A 20,585-nucleotide genomic window follows, 5' to 3' on the forward strand; every position below is an offset into this window, starting at 1 on the left:
CCAGCAGTTGGCGAGGCATTTGAACGGGTAATTGTGGACTGTGTTGGTCCCCTCCCACGTACTAAAACGGGGAATCAGTACCTCTTGACTATAATGTGCGTCACCACACGATTTCCAGAGGCGGTTCCATTGCGTAAGATTACGGCAGTTACAGTTACGAAGGCACTTGTCAAATTTTTCACTACCTTTGGACTTCCAAAGATCGTTCAGACCGATCAAGGCTCAAATTTCCTGTCAAAGGTTTTTCGAAAAACGATGAAAGCTTTGGGTATCTCTCACGTTGTTTCTAGCTCATACCACCCGGAATCCCAGGGGGCGCTGGAACGCTGGCATCAGACTTTGAAGTCCACTTTACGTAAATATTGTCTTGAAACTGAAAATGACTGGGATGATGGCATCCCGATGGTGCTGTTTGCAGTTCGAGACGCGAGACAAGAGTCTCTTGGATTTAGTCCGGCTGAATTGGTTTTTGGCCATAATGTGCGGGGACCTTTAAAGGTTTTAAAAGATCAGTTTCTTTCACTAGGCGAAGCGCCAAAAACAAATGTTCTCGACTTCGTTACGCGATGCCGCGAACGGTTATATAGAGCCTGTGCTACTGCTAAAGATGCACTTTGCCGCTCGCAAGAGAAAATGAAGCGACGATATGATAAGCATGCCGTTGTGCGGAATTTTCTGCCGGGGGAAAAGGTCTTGGTATTGTTGCCCGTGCTGGGTGCTGCTCTTGCTGCACGTTTTTCGGGGCCTTATGTAGTTAAAAGCAAGGTGAGTGACACTGATTACATTATTTGTACTCCAGACCGTCGTAGGAAGACACGTTTATGCCATGTGAACATGTTGAAATCGTATTCGGAACGATCTAGCAACGCTGCTGTCACAATTAACGATCCTGAGGTGAAGGCATTGGAGAAGGTAGAACCTGTTTTGTCTGTGTTTAATGCGCAGTATAATGATGATGGATTGGAAGTGTACAGTGAGATGCTCATTGGAGGGTGTTTGAATAACTCTGCATTCTTAAACTCTCTACAACAACAGTTGTCTTATCTAGATGTTCATCAAAAACAGGACATTATTGAACTAATTCAAAGCTATCCTGTATTGTTTAACGATGTCCCTTCATGTACTTCTGTTCTCCAGCACGACATCGATGTAGGTTCTGCTTCACCTATTAAACAGCATGCGTATCGTTGTTCTGTGGACAAGAGAAATGCAATGAGAACAGAAGTGGAATATTTGTTGCAGAATAACTTTGCTAAATCTAGTCAAAGTCCGTGGAGTTCTCCCTGTGTCTTGGTTCCGAAACCAGATGGCTCGGTCAGATTTTGTACTGACTTTCGGAAGGTGAATGCGGTGACGGTGCCTGATTCTTTCCCATTGCCGCGAGTCGAAGATTGCATTGACAATCTTGGCATGGCACAGTACATCACGAAGCTAGATCTGTTGAAAGGATACTGGCAAGTCCCGTTAACTCCGCGTGCATCTGATATTGCTGCTTTTGTCACGCCAGATCACTTTGCTCAGTACACCAGAATGGCTTTCGGTTTACGAAACGCGCCCGCAACTTTTCAGCGTTTAATGCAACTAGTTTTAAAAGATGTTGATCAGTGTAATGTATATCTGGATGATGTGGTGATTTATTCCTCCACCTGGACTGAGCATTTGGTAACGTTACGGACTGTTTTTAATCGTTTCTCTGCTGCTTCTCTCACTCTTAATTTAAAAAAGTGCGAGTTCGCGAAGGCGACGGTCACTTACTTGGGTAAGCAGGTTGGCCAGGGGAAGGTGCGACCCATAGATGCTAAAGTGACTGCCATTCTGTCTTATCCTGTTCCCACCACACGGCGGGAGTTACGGCGATTTTTAGGAATGGCCGGGTACTATAGGTGCTTTTGTAAAAATTTCTCCACGATTGTGGCCCCTTTGACCGCTTTGTGTAGTCCTAAAACACCTTTCTGTTGGTCGGACGAGTGTCAACATGCTTTCCTGTGTGCTAAATCTCTTCTTTGCAGTGCTCCAGTGTTGTCGTCACCGGATCTTGCACGACCGTTTACGTTAGAGGTGGATGCAAGTGCAACTGGAGCAGGCGCTGTCCTCTTGCAAGACGGTGCTGACGGGCTTTTCCATCCTGTGTCTTTCTTCTCTACTAAGTTCAATCGGCATCAGTTGAACTATTCAACCATTGAGAAGGAGACACTTGCAATGTTGTTGGCTCTACAGCATTTCGATGTTTATTTGGGATCTGCCTCTGTGCCTGTTGTGGTTTTTACCGACCACAATCCGTTAGTGTTTTTATCACGCATGTATAACCATAACCAGCGCTTAATGCGTTGGGCCTTGATGGCCCAAAAATACAACTTGGAGATTAAGCACAAGAAGGGCAGTGACAATGTTGTTGCAGATGCGCTCTCACGCGGTTAATGTGTCGTAGTTGTACCTGTTGGACTTCTTGCGCGCTCTCCACTAAAAATTCACTAAACCTCACTAAACCTCACATTCTTTTTTTTTTAGGTGGGGGAGTGTTACGGTCGGCGGCTTAAGCAGGATCTTGTTTGCCTTTTGTTGTCCCTCCCTTGTGTTCTTGGCGTTACGCTATCTCTACGAGCGTGTAGGTGCGCTCTCTCTCTCGCTCTCTTTCTTTCTTTTAGGTGGACGCACCTGTTTGTTGTTGCGAGGCTGATTAACAGTGGTTAAAAAGACGCCAACGAGGAGGAGAAGGACAGACGGATTCTTGTGGGCCAGCCAGCAAAACTTTGTCCTTTTGGTTATTTTGTGTTCTTACTTTTTCTTTGTAGTTGTCGTCCAGTATGTTATGTGTTATTTGGTAGCTAAATTCGTCAGTGTCGTTCTGTTGAGTGAGTGAATAAATAGACTTGAATAGTAACACCGTTTCCTCATTCTTTTTATGTTACATAATCTCTCTTTTCGAGCCCTTTTAATGAGAGGTTGTAACAATGGAAATAAAAAGTAGATTAAGTCTTGTTTTTATATGACAGAGATACACTACAGTAAGATTTTTACAAGCCTGTAATTATTTGATCCAAAATACAGCAAAAACAGTAAAAAAAAGGTGAAATATTTTTACTATTTAAAATAACTGTTTTCTATTTAAATACATTTTTTTAATTGTAATTTATTCCTGTTTAAAGCTGAATTTTTAGCATCATTACTCCAGTCACATGATCCTTCAGAAATCATTGTAATATTCTGATTTGCTGCTTAAGAAAACATTTATTACTATGTTGAAAACAGCAGAGTAGATTTTTTTCAGGTGTCTTGATGAATAGAAAGTTCAGAAGAACAGCATTTATCTGAAATAGAAATCTTTTGTAACATTATTAATGTCTTTATCATCACCTGTGGTCAGTTTAAAGCTTCCTTGCTAAATAGAAGTATTAATTTCCAAAATGTCTTTCCAAAAAATTAAAAAAAAAATTATACTGACTCTTAAGTTTTTGAATATTATGGTGTATAATGTTACAAAAGCTTTTTATTTTAGATAAATGTTGATCTTTGGATCTTTCTATTCATCAAAGAGTCAAAATGTACTCAACATATTTAAATATTGATAATAATAATTATTTAAAAAACATTTCTTGAACAGCAAATCAGCATATTAGAATGATTTTTGAAGGAACATGTGACACTGAAGAGTGGAGTAATGATGCTGACATTTTAGCTTTGATCACAGGAATAAATTACATTTTAAAATATATTCAAAGAAACCAGTTATTTTAAACTTAAAATATTTTACAATATTACTGATTTTGCATCTTGGATCAAATAAATGCAGGCTTGGTGAACAGAAGAGAATTCTTTACAAAATGTAAAAATCTTACTGTTCAAAAACTTTTGACTGGTAGTGTTAACAAAAAAAAACATATCTTGTATGTATTTAAAAAAATATATATAGACATTTTCTCACAATTATGTCACAAAATATGTGAATTTTATTGCATTACATTAAGCATAATAATGAGACTGAAATAAATAAAGACTGAAATTATTAACGTTTGCAACCAGAAATTGTCCATCTATTATTTTATGACTTGCAACCAAATTTCTTGTGCAGTGTTTTGCTTGGAAATCTGGATTAAGATTCTGTTTAATATTCTATTATCTAACGCATCCATATAATTAATATATTATGAACTGTTACTTAAAGGAATACTTCACCTGAAAATGAAAAATTTGCTGAAAATATTAGGGCTGGGTATTGTGACCAATTCGGCGATTTATCTTATTTTTATGGTTTCGATTCGATTCGATTTCGATTCGATTCGATATCGATTAGCTATCAATATTTCATTTAAAATGTTAGTTTTGTAGACATGGGATCCATATTTTGATATAAATGCTGGTAACTGAAACTCTCCTACTTAAGTTTATTACTGAAATGCACATCTACATTAATAATAGGGTGCACAGTTTTTATTTTAAATGAACACTGTAACAAGAACTCATAAATATGTGCATCCATTGTACACCATGTAAACAAACTGCAAAATGCACATTACTGTAAAAAATTAAAAGACAGTAACAGTTCTTAACTACAGCCTAATCATTTTTGATCACCAGATTTTTCTGCAAAAAAAGCAGCTGATGGTGACACCTTCAGGACGAGAGGTGAATATTCATATCCTCTTACGTGAAGCATGCGCATTAAGAATCGATTCGGGATATCGTTGCGTTAAACTGAAGATCGATTAAAATCGGAGAATCAATATTTTTACCCAGCCCTAGAAAATATACTTTCAACGCCCCCAGGCGAGATCTGTTTATCAGTATAGATTTGAAGATATTTCGGAAGAAATGTTAATATGAATTCATATTTTGAAGAGAAGCAATGGCTTAAAGTTAATATACCTTAATGATGGATTTGTTTATTACAAACATGCAGTTTTTCACTTCACAAGACATTAATGGACTGATGTATGACGGCACCCATTCACTACATTAGCGAGCAAGTGATGATGCAAAATTTCTCCAAACCTGTTCTGATTAAGAAACTCATTTACATTCTGCATGGGTAAATTATCAGCCAGTATTTTTTTTTTTTTTGGATGAACTGTTCCTAAAGTGGCTATTCCAACTTAACTTGCCACGAGGTTAATGGCAAGTGTTCCCGACACACAATCCATAGTAAGCACGCACGGAGAGTTGAATTAAATTGGAAGTTGCGTTTATTCAGACAATCCGGTTCTCTTTCTTGAATTGACAAATGATGAAAGTAAAAGAAAAACTAAAGCGGTAGTTTGCGTTTGTTTGCGGTCTGAAAACTGTACCATCTTGCCATCTAACCCACCGCACACTTGTGAATGGCCTAATTAAAGCCACCACTTCAGGCCACAGGCACGTCAAAGGGGTGTGTCTACTAACATGTGACAGGTAATCAGGTGGCTACAGGCAAGATGCTGCTACGGTTAATTAAGGTAAGTATGACATTTCTTAAATTAAACTGTATAATTTCTGTTAACTTAAAACTGCATTTCTACAATGTAATAATATAAAACTAAATTAATTGCACTTACTCCACAGATAAGTCACCAAAACCCAAATATGGCTCCTACAGTTCCTTTAAGCTTACTGTATGTCTCTGAAAATCCTATTATATACCTGTTACTTTGACATAATTTCATACTAGCATACATATGCACACTGTCAAACGTATCAGAATCAAGCATGCATTACAATATCTTTAATAGATCATCTGAGTAAATGGCCTGCCATTAGAGAGCTGACCTCTGTTCAAGCAATCAGTGTCCGAATATGAAAGTCACTTGCAGGTCTGCCTCGCTAATCACCAATACATGTCATGCATTTCTCAGATTTCATGCTTTGAAAAGCAGCGTGTTTCCAAAGAATAGGCCTCCTCATTGTCTCACAGCAATTACGGAAATCCACAATGGCACATGTTCGTCCGCTTTTATGTGTGCTTTTCCTCCAGCGTGCTGTTCGGTTCTCCCTTTCAATCACATTCATCCCACACGGCCTCCAGCTTTCCAGATGAGCCCTATTCCCATTCCACCACTTAAACATAATCAAAGGCATTACGCAAATCCATGAAAGACCTCTAATTCACAGCAAGGCCATAATCACGCTCTACCCTCTTTATTTTGCATGACACTTTTTCTGAAAGCCTGCTCCATGTAATCAAGGGGGTTCTGATTTTGGCACAATTCTATTCTCCGTCGCCATTGAAGGAGTCAGCGCTAAACAGAACATTCTTGCTCACCTGACAGCTTTCTTTTTGTGTTCTTCCAGACCTTTGTGCTTTTTGAATAAGTGCTAATGGACTAGACCTTAAATGCTAAAGCACACTTTTTGAGACTGGCTTACTGGCTCTCCATTTTTGGTGGGTTCACAGTTGCCATGTTTTATTGCATGCATTCTCTATGGTTCAGTCACTCTGTCTCCTGGCAGTGTAAAGGAGATCAATCAAAGCTTGTTGTGAGGCTGCTGAACTGCCTTTGGCTCATTTTGCTCATCCAAATGCATCCTATTACACATAATGTGTCCTCTACATTTTTACTGCCGAACTCTCTGCCTCTTCTCTCATTACGCTCAACCCTAACAAACTAGCTCTCCTTCATCTCAGAAATAATTTCATCTACTAACTAACGTCTGATATTGATGGATTGCAGTAAATATTTTCAGCAGCATCACTCTTGTATTTCCATATCCCACGTTCTCGAATATGTTGGTGTGAACTTTTCAATTATTTTAAATTATGTTCCAGGAGGATGAAAATTGTAGCCCACCTCACCCATTTGTTCACATGATGTATGGGTTTGATAAAGCAATCAAGTTGTCAGTGCTGTCACTAACTTTTACCAGTAGAGGGTGCAACAAATTAGAAACTGTAAACTACAATAGGGCTGTATACATTTTATTTCATTCAATTTCCGTTTCATTTTTTAATGTCAGGAAAGCCTAGGCAATATCATAAAATGAAAATTACAATAAAGCAGTAATGGCTAGTAGCCTCAGGTGGTCGTAATAACCTTCTTCACATCTGCTGAGTTTTCCATATGCATAATGGACACTACAGGAATGAAGAGACGTAACTTGATTAAACTATGGATAATTTTATCCGGCTCCTGCTAGGCAATCACATACAACACTAATGGCGTCACGCTGCATTTGTCCACTTCACCAGTCCAAGGGATATGGATAATATACAGTACAATAACAATAAATCTATTCTTGGTGGAATTTATATTGCAGTTATATTGTTAAATGTAAATTCATAATAAAAGTGTTGTAAAATCTCTGAGCTTTACAGCTTATAATAATAAATTCAATAAAAAAACCTTGTCACTTTCTTTCAGAAAAGCTTAAAGACTTTTTGTGGTAGAAAGAAAACTTTTATCAGGGGAGACTTTTTAATCAAATATTGTTTATCAAATATAGACTAAGTATATCCCTGTACAGCTTATCTTTGTATAAATGTAGGACAGCCAAGTATCACAATTTAAAATCCTTTTATCCAACTAATATACTGTAAACTGACTATAACAGCATTTCTCAGTCTTTTTGTTAAATTGTGAATTTCCCTCGAGCTACTTTCACAGATAAATAAAATTGAATAAATGAACAGAAATGTGCAAGCAATATTCATTCTGTTCAGACTGTTAGGAACTCTGTACTCAATTGTAAAAGACATGATATATAATATTAAACTCAATCATGTGCATTACAGCGAAGCAACTGTGTGCATTGCATTAGGTCATATTTGTAAATATAAAATGCGACCCTTGACCACAAAACCAGTCTTTAGGGTCAATTTTTTTAAAATTGAGATTCATACATCATCTGAAAGCTGAATAAATAAGCTTTCCATTGATGTATGGCTGTTGGGATAGAACAATATTTGGCCAAGGTACAACTATTTGAAAAACTGGAATCTGAGAGTGCCTTTAAAATTGCCTTTAAATTGTCCAATTGAAGTTCTTAGCAATGCACATTACTAACCAAGAATAAAGTTTTGATATATTTACAGTAGGAAATTTACAAAATATCTTCATGGAACATGATCTTTACGTAATATCCTAAATATTATTTTGGCATAAAAGAAAAATGTATAATTTTGACCCATACAATGTATTTTGGTCTATCGCTACAAATATACCTGTGCTACTTAAAGGAGTAGTTCACTTTCAGAACAAAAACTTACAGATAATGTACTCACCCCTTTGTCATCCAAGATGTTCATGTCTTTCTTTCTTCAGTTGTAAAGAAATGGTGTTTTTTGAGGAAAACATTTCTGGATTTCTCTACATATAATGGACTTCTGTGGTGCCCCCGAGTTTGAACTTCCAAAATGCAGCTTCAAAGGGCTCTAAATGATCCCAGGCGAGGAAGAAGGGTCTTATCTAGCGAAACAATCGGTTATTTTCTCAAAACTTATATACTTTTTAATCGCAAATGCTCAATTTGCTGAGTTAGACAGGATGAGCATTTGAGGTTAAAAAATAAATTCATTGTAATTTTTTTTAGAAAATAACCCATTGTTTTGCTAGATAAGACCCTTCTTTCCCAGGCTGCGATGGTTTAGAGCCCTTTGAAGCTGCATTTTGGAAGTTTAAACTCGGGGGCACCATAGAAGTCCATTATATGGAGAGAAATCCTGAAATGTTTTACTCAAAAAATATAATTTCCTTACGACTGAAGAAAGAAAGACATTAACATCTTGGATGACAAGGGAGTAAGTACATTATATGTAAATTTTTGTTCTGAAAGTGAACCACCCCTTTAAGACTAGTATTGTGGTTTATATATAAAAATCCCTGCATTTGCTCATCATTTGTTTTGAGGGTAGCATGTTATTACAAGTTTGAAAAATTCCCTGTTCTTAAAAGTTTATCACCTTCATTTAAACAAAGCAGCGAGCTTTCGGAACTCTAGCATTTTTAGTGGTGGTTAGCATTTCGGTTGTATTTACTATAAGCAGCTCTATTAGTCAGGATTTGAAGCTGTAATGTATACTGTAATATCTCTGTGGCTCAGCTGTTCTCTGAGTTTATGATAATTCGCTCTGCTAACAAGCACATGTTAATGCCTGACAGGTTAATGACTGTGTGTTTAGGTGATAAGTGTTTGTTTACAGTGTGACATCCACCAGCAATTCCTTAGCGTCTGTTCTCTAACAAACAGAAAATGACTTCTCTGGAAGTATCATTTCAGAAGATAACTGCATTGCAGATGTGTCAAGCTCTTCAGCTCAGCCGGGGGCATGAAATCCAAAGTAATTGGGATCTGAAGGATTCGGATACCTCCTTCTGTCCCTGAGAGTTCATTCAAGGAGGGTGTCAATGACTCATAGCATCTACGGACACAATATAATGTCTATTTGTGAACTGCAAATCATTAAAATACCTGTGAAATTGAAAGCTATGAAAAAGCAAGTGTATGTTAGACTGGACGACGAATGTGAGAATAAAAACAGAGTGCATGTATTCATCCAGACTAGATCTAATTTTTATTTTATGAACAGAGAATAAATCATATACCATTGCCAGCAGAGGGCAATAGAGTGTAAAGAAACTGAACAGGGCAGGGATTTTGATTGAATATCATTACCCTCTTAGTGGGCAATAACCATAAATGTTAAATATTTTTATAAAGAATTTAATTTAACATTTTCACTACACCCTTAAAAATAAATGTTCCAAAAGGTATTTTTCCAGTACAGCCATATAAGAACAATTTTTGGTTCCCCAAAGAACCTTTCAGTGACCAGTTCTTAAAAGAACCATTTTGAAGAACATATTAAAAATCTAAAGAACCTTTTTTTGACTATAAAGAACCTTTTCTACATTTGAAAGGTTCCATGGATGTTCAAGGTTCTTCAAGGAACCATCGATGCCAAAAGAGCCTTTATTTTTAAGAGTAGCACAACTCTACAACAGGAAAGCACTGAAGTGAAGTTCTGTCCAAAAGATATTTTTTTCTGTTCCACAAATAAAAGTCGGATGGGTTTGGAATGACATGAGAGTGAATGAATGATTAATTTTAATCTTTGTGTAAACTATCACTTCAACAGCAGGGTTTCATTTTGAAAGCAACTGGTCAGAAGCAAAGGAAGACCACATATTGTTTTCATCTCTCATCCCTTACGTAACTTAGTTTAAATGTAAAAAGCTTAATGTGCCCCCTCAAATTCTATTAAAATAAGAGGACAGTGTGTAATAGTACAGCTTGACCTCTGCCAAAAAAAAGTACAAATGCAGGAACTCCATTGGCACAATGAACACATAATTAAAGAAGAATACATTATGTATTCTTGCTACACCCCTCCAGTAAATAAACTCTCCATGAGCCCTGTTTCAATAAGAAATTAAAGTTAAATTTCCATTTTGTACCCATTACATTAAATGAAGTGACCTAAAAGAGTTATATCCTTCATAATGGCTAAATATATGTCAGCATAGTTTTTCTGAAACTAATAAATACTTTTATTAAGCAATTCATCAAATTCATGAATGAATTCATCAAAAGACTGTATTGTTACAAAAAAAAAAACATAGCACAACTGATCCACCTCCAAGTTTGAATTTGGCTTATAAGCTTTGCCTATTTTGCACCAGACATACCACTGATCCATGGGTCCAAAAATGTCAGTTAGTCACATCACTCCATAAAACATTCTTCCAGAACTCCACAGGTCTATCCGAATTAATTAGAATGTTCAAGAAATGTTTCTCCTCCTTTCGTTGGCTCATCTTGCAAGTCTTTGTCTATACATTGCAGGCTTTTCTCAGTTGCTCTGATCAAACATTTTATGATATTGTGCTTTCTTTGTTTAACAACCTCAAATGTTTTCTGGCACAACACACTTTAAACTAAGAAATAAGGCTGCCAGCTGTGTCTCTAGGAACTATAAATGTCTTGGAAATATTCATTTAGCCTTACACTTTCTAATACATTAAAACAATTTCTTCTCTGTTGACTTTGCCATATTTGCTACTCAACTTCAGCACATACATGGGCTAAATGTATGTATGTTAATTGGTTTTAAGATTTTAATTGTGTTTTAAGATAATTTTGTTCCTTACCATAAAAATAAGTGCCTTAAAAACAGCAATGTTGAATAGGGGTTGAATAATTACGACATAGCTGTTATTAAAAAATCCTATAACTCAAAAACATTACATAATATATTGACATCATCACTTTTAATATGCCAGTAAACTCTTGTAGATGCAATTTTTATAAAGTCTTCGATCTTCAGAAAAGCTTGTATTTGTAAAGTACTCTCTGGGGGGGGGGGGGGGGGTGAATAATTTCGATTGCAACTGTATATTTCAAATGCATGCTGTTGAACTTCTTATTCATCAAAAAATCCTGACACAAATTAAAGCAGCACTACTGGATTCAATATTGATAATAATAAGTAATGTTTTTGACCGTCAAACCAGCATATTAGAATGATTTCTGAAGGATCATGTGACACTGGAGACCAAAGTAATGGCTGCTAAGAATTCAGCTTTGCACCATCACAAGACTAAATTAAATTTTAAAAGACTATATTAAAATAGAAAACTGTTATTTTAATATTATTTCAAATGCATGCAGCCAGGGTTAAAAAATAAGACTTCTTTCAAGAATACAAACAATTCTTATGACCCCAAAATTTTAAACAACCTGGATGCTGTCACCTGCATCTGTAGCATAGTACCAATATCTACCAGCAGGGGCTGAAAGCTAAAAAACCTACAGTATATGTTACGTCCCAGGTCTAGGGTCTAGGAGTAACATAAATAATAGCCTTCACACCGACCTTTTTGATCTTTCATTCTTTTTTTATTTTTACCAAAATATAGGAAGCTAGTAAACTTCAGGGTTGGGCCAAGGCCAAAATAACAAACAAAAGAATGAAACTAACTTTTCCCAAAGAAACTTAATACCCTAAAAGAAAAAGTCAAAGAAAAATACAGGGACTGAACTAACTCCCTGACTAGTTGAAAAACAGGAGAAAACGAATTTTACAAAAGAAAAAGGCACCCAACCCCTACAGCTTCCGTGCGAAAAGGTGTATTTACAATATTTACAATAACGGGCAAAAACACACAGCCACGTTAAAAGAAAGAAAAACAATCGGAGGAAAACTGTACAACGGAAACACTAGGTGGGTAAAGTGACAAAAGCTATACAACGATATTCACAATTTTTAAAAGGTGCGCAGTTCCTGGTTCACCCAACCACGGGCACGTACCGGCACGTTCAATTAGGGTGGGGCCACCTGGGAAAAAGACAGAGACAGAGAGAGAGAGAGAGAGAGAGAGAGAGAGAGAGAAAGAGAGAGGGAAAGAGAGAAAGCATGCATGCAAGAACCAGAGCTATGCATAGAGCACATACGTCTCAACGTTACCCCCCCACCCATAAAAGTCAAAATCCCATTTTGACAGCAACAAACAAACACACACATTTTTTTTTTTCATGACCTAGAAAGAGCATCAGCAAAAACGTTTTCAGTACCCTTCTTGTGGCGTATGTCGAGGTTAAAACTTTGGAAGCCTTTGATTTGAGTTGGCCATGCGTAGGAGGAAGACTAAGGGGTTGTGGTCTGTATAAACTATTACTGGTAGGGAACTACCACCGACATAGATCTCAAATTGCTGAAGGGCAAGGAGTAACGCTAAGGCCTCTTTTTCGATGGTGCTGTAACGCTGCTGTGTTTTAGAAAACTTTTTCGAAAAGTAACACACAGGGTGGTCGATTCCGTCTTCGGTTTCTTGTAGCAAGACCGCACCTGCCCCTAACGCACTAGCATCCACTTCAAGCTTAAATGGCCTGGAAAAATCAGGGGCGGAGAGAACTGGGGCACTACACAAGAGGTCTTTGGCAGCATTAAAGGCATTATCGCACTCGCGACTCCAAACGAAAGCTCCTGGTTACATCTTGACCCAACTATTCCACATATACACATGCAGTCATTATAGGTTAGCAGGAAATGATTAGCTAAAAGCACATAGCATGTAAACTGTCAGTCAGAGATGTAGCTGTTAAACAAAATCCAAGTGGACTCAGAGGACAAAGGACAACCCAATCCTGAGAATTACCAAGGTACATGTGAAATCTGGTCATGACAGGACAGGGCTCTTCAAATCCCTGTCAGACTAGCATTTTCCCTCAGGTTTAATTAGAAACTCTTCTCTCAGTATCCAGCATAGTTGGCACTTGCACAACCCAGCAGGAGACAGAAAATATGATCAATAAGCATAATACCAGAACTGCTCAAGTTCTATATATATCCTGACCTGAACCTGACCACAAAACCTGTTGCAGTCTGTACATATAGTTTAGATGTTTCCATTGCCTCATCCTATACTGCAAACCATTCAGCAGACCATATTTTCACATTTATAACACAACAACCCATATAAATAATGAAATAACCAAATAACTGCCAAGAACCTTATTGCTTAGAAGCACAACATTCGAATTTATCTCTCCAGTGGCAATCCTTCAAAGCATAAACAGCATTATTGTAATAGCATTATCAATATGTCAGCTATTGATTACATGAACGTCATGAGAAAACTCTGCTTTCCTGCCCCATGATTATGTGGTTGTCTCAGAGCGGAGAAAATAAATTACAATTTCACCACTGAGTTTTTTGTTCAGAGCTGCACTTCATTCTTGTCACGGAGCGATGGGCCCCTGAATCAAGTCCCATTTTCAATCCAACAAAAGCTCTATTCTCTCTAGGCTAGCGGAGTGATGCTGTTACCGCCAAGTCACATTTAGTGGAAAACAATATACGACATTCTGATTAAGACAAAAGCCTGGGCTTAGACTCAGTGCTTTGGGTTAATAAAGGTATTGACCCACACAATAGAAAAAAGCTCTTGAGGCCTTTTAGGCCTTAACCACACTGTCCTTCTCAAATTTAAAGGAACACAAAAGAAAAGAATCTTCACGAAAGACTTTTCCATACAACAACAGTTCAGAGTGGCCACAGCACATAAAAACCATGAGTACTGTTGGACTTTCAAATAGTCCTATGCGTGTTCAAAAATGGTTCAGGAGTCAATCAATGAAAGTTTAAAGTTTTATTAAGTTCAGCAATAGGAGAAATCAAGAGTAACAAACAGCGCTGGAGAAGAACTCGGTGTGCTTCCGAGTTCCTCTGAATTCTCTTTCAGAGACACCTCCTTATATACCACAGTTGTTGTTATATCTGACTCCTTCCGTGCATCTTTGACTGTTGGCGTCTTAAAGCAGAAGTTTCTTTCCACCGTCCACACACACACAGCTCATACATCCATCCTGTTAGACTTTCAAAACAGGAAGTGCTATTCTCAGCAGTCTGCAACATTTCTCTGCCCGGCGCACATAATATCTCAATTAACCCTTTCAGACAGTTTCACAGTAATTAGCACTCTATAGTTTAATTATTTAAGCCTTCTTATGCAATGGAAAATATATAAAACATATTCAAACTGAAAAGTACCACAGTACATATGAATTCAGTGCTATCTGCTATAAAAAAAAAAAAAAAACAATAGACACATCACAAAATAATGTTATAATGGGACTTGAATTGGTTTTAATGTAAACTGTAATGGACCCTGTGGGTTTCTACTGGTGGCTTGTTAAAACCACAAACTCCTAATGGAATTTGTCTCAAAACACACTACATTTTTTTTAATGGTTTTATTTGTCAAAGGATGATGGTTTGTAATGTCTGTAATGGTATTTGTAGTGGAATCCATTAGAATTTATGTGATAGTTTCAATTGTTTAGTTTTTTTTTCCAGTGGGATAGGCCTGTCTAGTGATTAATAATATTCAGCTAATATTACTTGCATATTTTGTGCAAGAAAAGCAGTATAATCTATTATGCATAACCTCAATACCAGTCAGTTTCTCTCAGATGACATCTCTACTAGTAGGCCTACTTTATGCGGCAAAAATGCACACAGCTAAACCACTTTAGTTAAAAAAATGGGAAGGAATAGTTCTCCTAAATAGCTCATCATGTACTCACCATTATGTTGTTCCAAAAACGTCCTTTTATTCGTGAAACACGAGGTTGAGGGATGAGAGGAAGGTGGTTGTCCCAAAAGCATGTAAAAGTAGTCCATAGGATTCCCACGCTATATTTCCTGTCATCTGAAGGTATTAAAAATCTTTGAATCAAAAACAAACTGACATTTAAGTAGTTGTTCACTCAAAATATTGCCGTTCTTCCAGTTAAATCTAGCGCGAACAAAAGCGCGTGTTTGTTTACATATGTAAACGCTGTGAACGCGCTAAGCGCATCCAAGTGTATCCACCTTATTTTTCCGTAAGAGCGGGCGCGGCCATTTGTAAATTTTATCGTCCTGGCTTCCGGTCTCATCATCCAGTACGAAATGGCTTGTTTCGCTGCTTGATGTTGTTGTCTTATCTTCATATGTTAATGTATTACGTTTATTATGAACACATTAGTTGCACTGTAGTGCTAAGACTTTTACTGTTACTACAGGTTGTTATTTACCTTTAGCAGCTAATGAACCGGAAGTCACGCCCATAGCTGATGATAGGCTGATGGAGTTTTTAGCTTTTTATGTGCTACTAGGGCATTTTTTGTTTAAATAAAGAAAATAAATAAACAAATACATATTAAATAGATCTAATAATACATAAACATTTTCTTTTCATGCATCACATTTATTAAAATATTTAAAAAAACTGACACCAAATAGTTCTTTATTTACATGGAGACACAACTACTATTTATCATAAATTAAAGATCATTATATCATTATCTGATTTTGAAATGTATGTTTGTCTGTCTGTATGATACATGTTTTCTGTTGACCAGATATTTTAATTTACATCACATATGTTTCTCAATCTTTGTATGGAAAGAATGCTATGAATGTTGCATCCATACCTACCACTCACATGCCTCAGTATCTCTGCAGGCCTCTTCTAATGCTTTGAGGATGCAAGATCAATTCCAAAATATTTATTTTAATAAGAAATCATGGGGAAAAAATGTAAAAATATAAGGAAATGACTATAACAAATGGCTCACACAATGCAGTTTCCAGCTCATAAAAAACACTCAGTAGGTTAACTAGGCAGGTGTAGAACAAGAAGGTTGACAGGGGGATAAATGCACATTAAAAAGACAATTAAACAGGACAGAATTGACATAAATGGGATTAATATTGACTGTGGACCCATCTGGCTCTGTCAGGATCTGGATCAGGATCAGACGGATTAGGGTCAGGTGTTGGGTTTGGCATAAACGCACGAGGAGTTTTAATTAAATCAAGAGAAATTGTGCCATATTGTCTCACACACACACACACACACACACACACACACACACACACACACACACACACACACACACACACACACACACACACACACACACACACACACACACACACACACACACACACACAGACAAACACACACTGTGTTTCATACTGTACAAACCGTATTTTCTATCACCCTACACCTAAACCTAGCCCTCACAGGAGATTGTGCACTTTTACTTCCTCAAAAAAACTCATTGTGCATGATTTATAAGCCTATTTCCTCATGGGGACCTAAGAAATGTCCCCACAAGGTCAAAATTTACTGGTATTACTATCCTTGTGGGGATATTTGGTCCCCATAACGTGATAAATACCAGGTACACACACCCACACACACATAATTAATTGAAAATGAATCAATTAAAATCAAAGTAATGTGAGAGTTATAACATTTTTATTTTTAAACGGCCTCTCATCTGTCTTGTGTTTTTGTTTACACATAAATATTAATCTATTCACATATATTTATCTTTTCTTTGCTTACAGTGACATGACATGAGCTTGATTTCCAAGATATTCCTGAACAATATGTAAGCTTTACAGTATATATTCAACTACTGTTTCAGTTATACACTCAATATGCCAAAATGACATGTTACTCACACTCACAGCAAAGTTTGACCAGGATTTCTTGCATTTTGATTTGGCTGCAAAAAAAGGCATTCACTTTTCACTATGCACTAATAGACTGATGAATCACAATCTACTGTGGGCTGAAAAGTATTGAGAGGTGGAAAGGGGACATGTGTCACTGCCCTTTCATGTTGCTCATGCTCAAAACGAATCATACAGTACACAATACAGTCACATTACTATGCATCTTACGTGGGAAAATGAGTGGTTCGTTTCAGTTTTGGTGTATGTGTTATGCCACTGCAGAATAAAACAAAAACCAAAGAGAGGCTTAACATTCCAGTGGGCTCTGAATGAATGAAGGACTGAGAGGAAAAAACAGGCACATTCTGTTCCCTTAAATTTTGAATGAAATAGTTTAGGGCTCTTGCTGTGTATCCATGCCAACATGATTCTATTCTTCAGGGTTACTAGGCTCTTAGCCATTTTGAAAGAACCATCCAGTGAGCAAAAAAAAATCTAGTACAAACTATATAACAAGCAGCCTTACCTATCCTTGTTCTGTCTTTTATTTTTAACAACTGCTAAGTATATTCTGTGTTTCTAAGAAAAAATAAATAAATTTAGAAATACTAAGAATACATTTATATGCAAGTTTAAGTTAACTTAAGTTAACAAGATAGTAAGTTATTGAATGAGACCACATCTTAGTGAAGTCACCACAATTTATTCAATTAATTACACTTTTCCAAAGTTTTCCAAGTCTATCTTCAGTAGTCAGCAAGATATTAGTGCTACAATCATTCTATATAAAATATTTTAAAATGTACTGGTTAAATTCAGAACAGCAAAACTACTGTTACGCCACAAAGATAACACACAGAAGTAGTGCTAACATGATGGTCTAGTAGTACGTCTCTCTTTCCATCCAACCTGTAATGAAAAAATATAACTTGTTTTTAATTTTTGCAGTTGAAAATGTAAAATGCACTCATACAGTACTTAAGACATACATTTGTGACCCTGGACCCAGGGGTAGATTTGTAGCAAAAGCCAAAAATACATGGTATGGGTTAAAATGATCGATTTTTCTTTTATGTCAAAAATCATTAGGATATCAAGTAAAGATGTTCCATGAAGACATTTTGTAAATTTCCTACCATAAATATATCAGAACTTAATTTTTGATTAGTAATACACATTGCTAAAAACTTCATTTGGCCAACTTTAAAGGCGATTTTTTCAATATTTAGATTTTGTTTAACCGTCAGATTATAGATTTTCAAATAGTTGTATCTCGGCCAAATATTGTCCCATGGTTTTGTGGTCCAGGGTCAAATTTGTATAATATTAATTAAAATTCTACAATACAATACAATTCGATAGAATGAGGTTGCAGTTTCCTGATTACCTCCGGGGTTCCGTCTAAGAATGAGCTTTCTGATTTCATCATAAATAAAGATTAGAAGAGAGTACGGCAAGGCACAGAACCACCAATTGATCCTGTAGATAGAGCACAAAGCATAAACCAAAAAAGCAGCCAAGACAAGAATGCATATTTATTTCATGCAATAAAATTTTAGCCTACTTGAGTGGGTACATTCTGAGAGCCACACCCATGCCTGGGCAATAAGACAAGAAAGCCGCCAGTGCTGTTTCCTCAAACAATCCAAAGATCAGGATTTTGTTCCTTGTAAGACAAAAACGCAGTAAACAGACAATAAATAAAAGAAAATCTCCTCATAAACATGGCTTACGCTCAATCAGAGCTCATTTGTTCTCCCAGACTCACTTCATTCCCTGTTGGAAGACAGAATTACGCCTGGTCTTGCAGATAATCAGATCGGCCCACTGCACGATCACAATGCTGGCGAAGAACGCTGTGTGGCATGTGAACTCCACGATCTTTCTCTGTTCATATGTCTGAGAAAACATAACATTGTTTTGGTACAATAATAATGTTATAGTATCACTTATGAAGAGCTATTAAAATTAGGGTTTTGAAGCTTTTAGTTGATGCATGTTAGCTTTGAGGTGACTACATTCAATTTTGCCGATATACAATTTGTTTTTTTTTTAAAGACATTAATACTTCTACTCAGCAAGAATTCATTAAATTAGTCAAAAGTGACAGCAAAACATTTATGTTTTAAAAGATTTCTATTTGAAATAAATGCTGTTCTCGAAAGAATTCTCAAAAAAGTCAGTTTTCTCAAAAAATATTAAACAGCACAACACTCATAATAACAAAAAAAAAAACATTTAGCATCAGATCAACATATTAGAATGATTTCTGAAGTATCATGAGACACTGAAGACTGGAGTAATGGCTGCTGAAAATTCTGCTTTATCTTGACTACAATAAATATAATTTTTTAATATAGTAAAACAGAAAATTACAAAATTACAGTTTTTACTGTAGTTTAAATCAAATAAATACAGCCTTGGTGAACATGAGAAGAGAAAAAACTGAAATAATTTTACCCACTCCACACTTTTGAACAGTTTTGTATGCATCTGAGAAGGACTTCACTCATGTAGCACTTGCTCTAAACATAATTTTATCCAAAATAATGCTCTCTAAAATAAGAATATAATATTTATGGTTCACAGCTGTAACATAATTCATAATACCTACCCATTGTTGCCCATAACTGTCCTCCAGGTCATTAGTATGCTTGTCATCCCAATGTACACGAATTCCTAGCAGTCTTGATGGTAAAAAGCCATTTTCAGCAAGAATGACAAAGTATGTGAAAAATCCAGCCAGAGCCTGAATCATACCTGCAAAATGAGATAAAATCCTTCATCTCAAAACTTTTTTTTTTATTGTGAAGCCCTTTTCACATTTTGACATGAGAAGCTTTTATATGATATTATAACATGTTAGTCAGGAAAAACTGACATTTACAACATACTAATTTAGCACCTGATCGAATACCATTAAAAATGACTCTTCTTGGATGTGTTTTCTAGGAAATTTACTGACAATTCTACCATTTTTATTGCCATGCTCTACCATTTTACAGTTGAGGTCAAACATTTACATCCCCCTTTCAGAATCTGTAAAATGTTAATTATTTGACCAAAATAAGAGGGATCATACAAAATGCTTGTTATTGTTTATTTAGTACTGACCTGAATAAGATATTTCACATAACAGATGTTTACATATAGTCCACAAGATAAAATAATAGTTGATTCTTAATAATGTGTAAAAAAATAACAGTTTGCAGATTCTGAAAGGGTGGTGTAAACTTTTGACCTCAACTGTAACTACTAGAACAAAGCCACAAAATAGCCACCTACCTATCTGTCCATATGCAATGCTAATAAGTCTTTCATTCACCAGCTTGTCTGTTTTAGGGTTTCTGGGCTGTCTCTTCATAATATCACTTTCAGCAGCCTCATATGCCAGAGAAATAGCAGGGACCTTGAAAATAAAACAAAATGATTAGCTGTCAGCTCCTGTAGAGATGAAGTACCAAACGCAAGTGTGAAAACAAAAATAACCCAGTGTGTTGTGCACTGACCATGTCTGTTCCCAGGTCAATACACAGAATGGTAACAGTTCCTAGAGGCAAGGGGATGTTGGCGATAATGAAGAACAGGAAGGGTGTGATCTCAGGGATGTTACTGGTCAGGGTGTAAGCAATGGACTTCTTCAAGTTGTCAAAGATCAGACGGCCTA

General features: G+C 36.5%; 1 protein-coding gene across 2 annotated transcripts in view; it reads right to left on the reverse strand.

Annotated features, from left to right (window-relative positions):
- Positions 1–17,605: 17,605 nt before the first annotated feature.
- atp1a1b (ATPase Na+/K+ transporting subunit alpha 1b) overlaps positions 17,606–20,585 on the reverse strand; it is a 34,729-nt gene continuing 31,749 nt past the window's right edge. For both annotated transcript variants that reach the window (XM_073845284.1, XM_073845285.1), the window contains 7 exons: positions 20,428–20,582; positions 20,204–20,327; positions 19,533–19,678; positions 18,687–18,817; positions 18,483–18,584; positions 18,306–18,397; positions 17,606–17,827 (listed from right to left, as the gene is read on the reverse strand). In XM_073845284.1, coding sequence (XP_073701385.1) covers positions 17,799–17,827; positions 18,306–18,397; positions 18,483–18,584; positions 18,687–18,817; positions 19,533–19,678; positions 20,204–20,327; positions 20,428–20,582 — 779 coding nt within the window. In that variant the 3' untranslated portion in view covers positions 17,606–17,798. The remainder of the gene's footprint in view (positions 17,828–18,305; positions 18,398–18,482; positions 18,585–18,686; positions 18,818–19,532; positions 19,679–20,203; positions 20,328–20,427; positions 20,583–20,585) is intronic.

The sequence above is a fragment of the Garra rufa genome, chromosome 8 (assembly GCF_049309525.1).
Source record: "Garra rufa chromosome 8, GarRuf1.0, whole genome shotgun sequence".
NCBI lineage: Eukaryota > Metazoa > Chordata > Actinopteri > Cypriniformes > Cyprinidae > Garra > Garra rufa.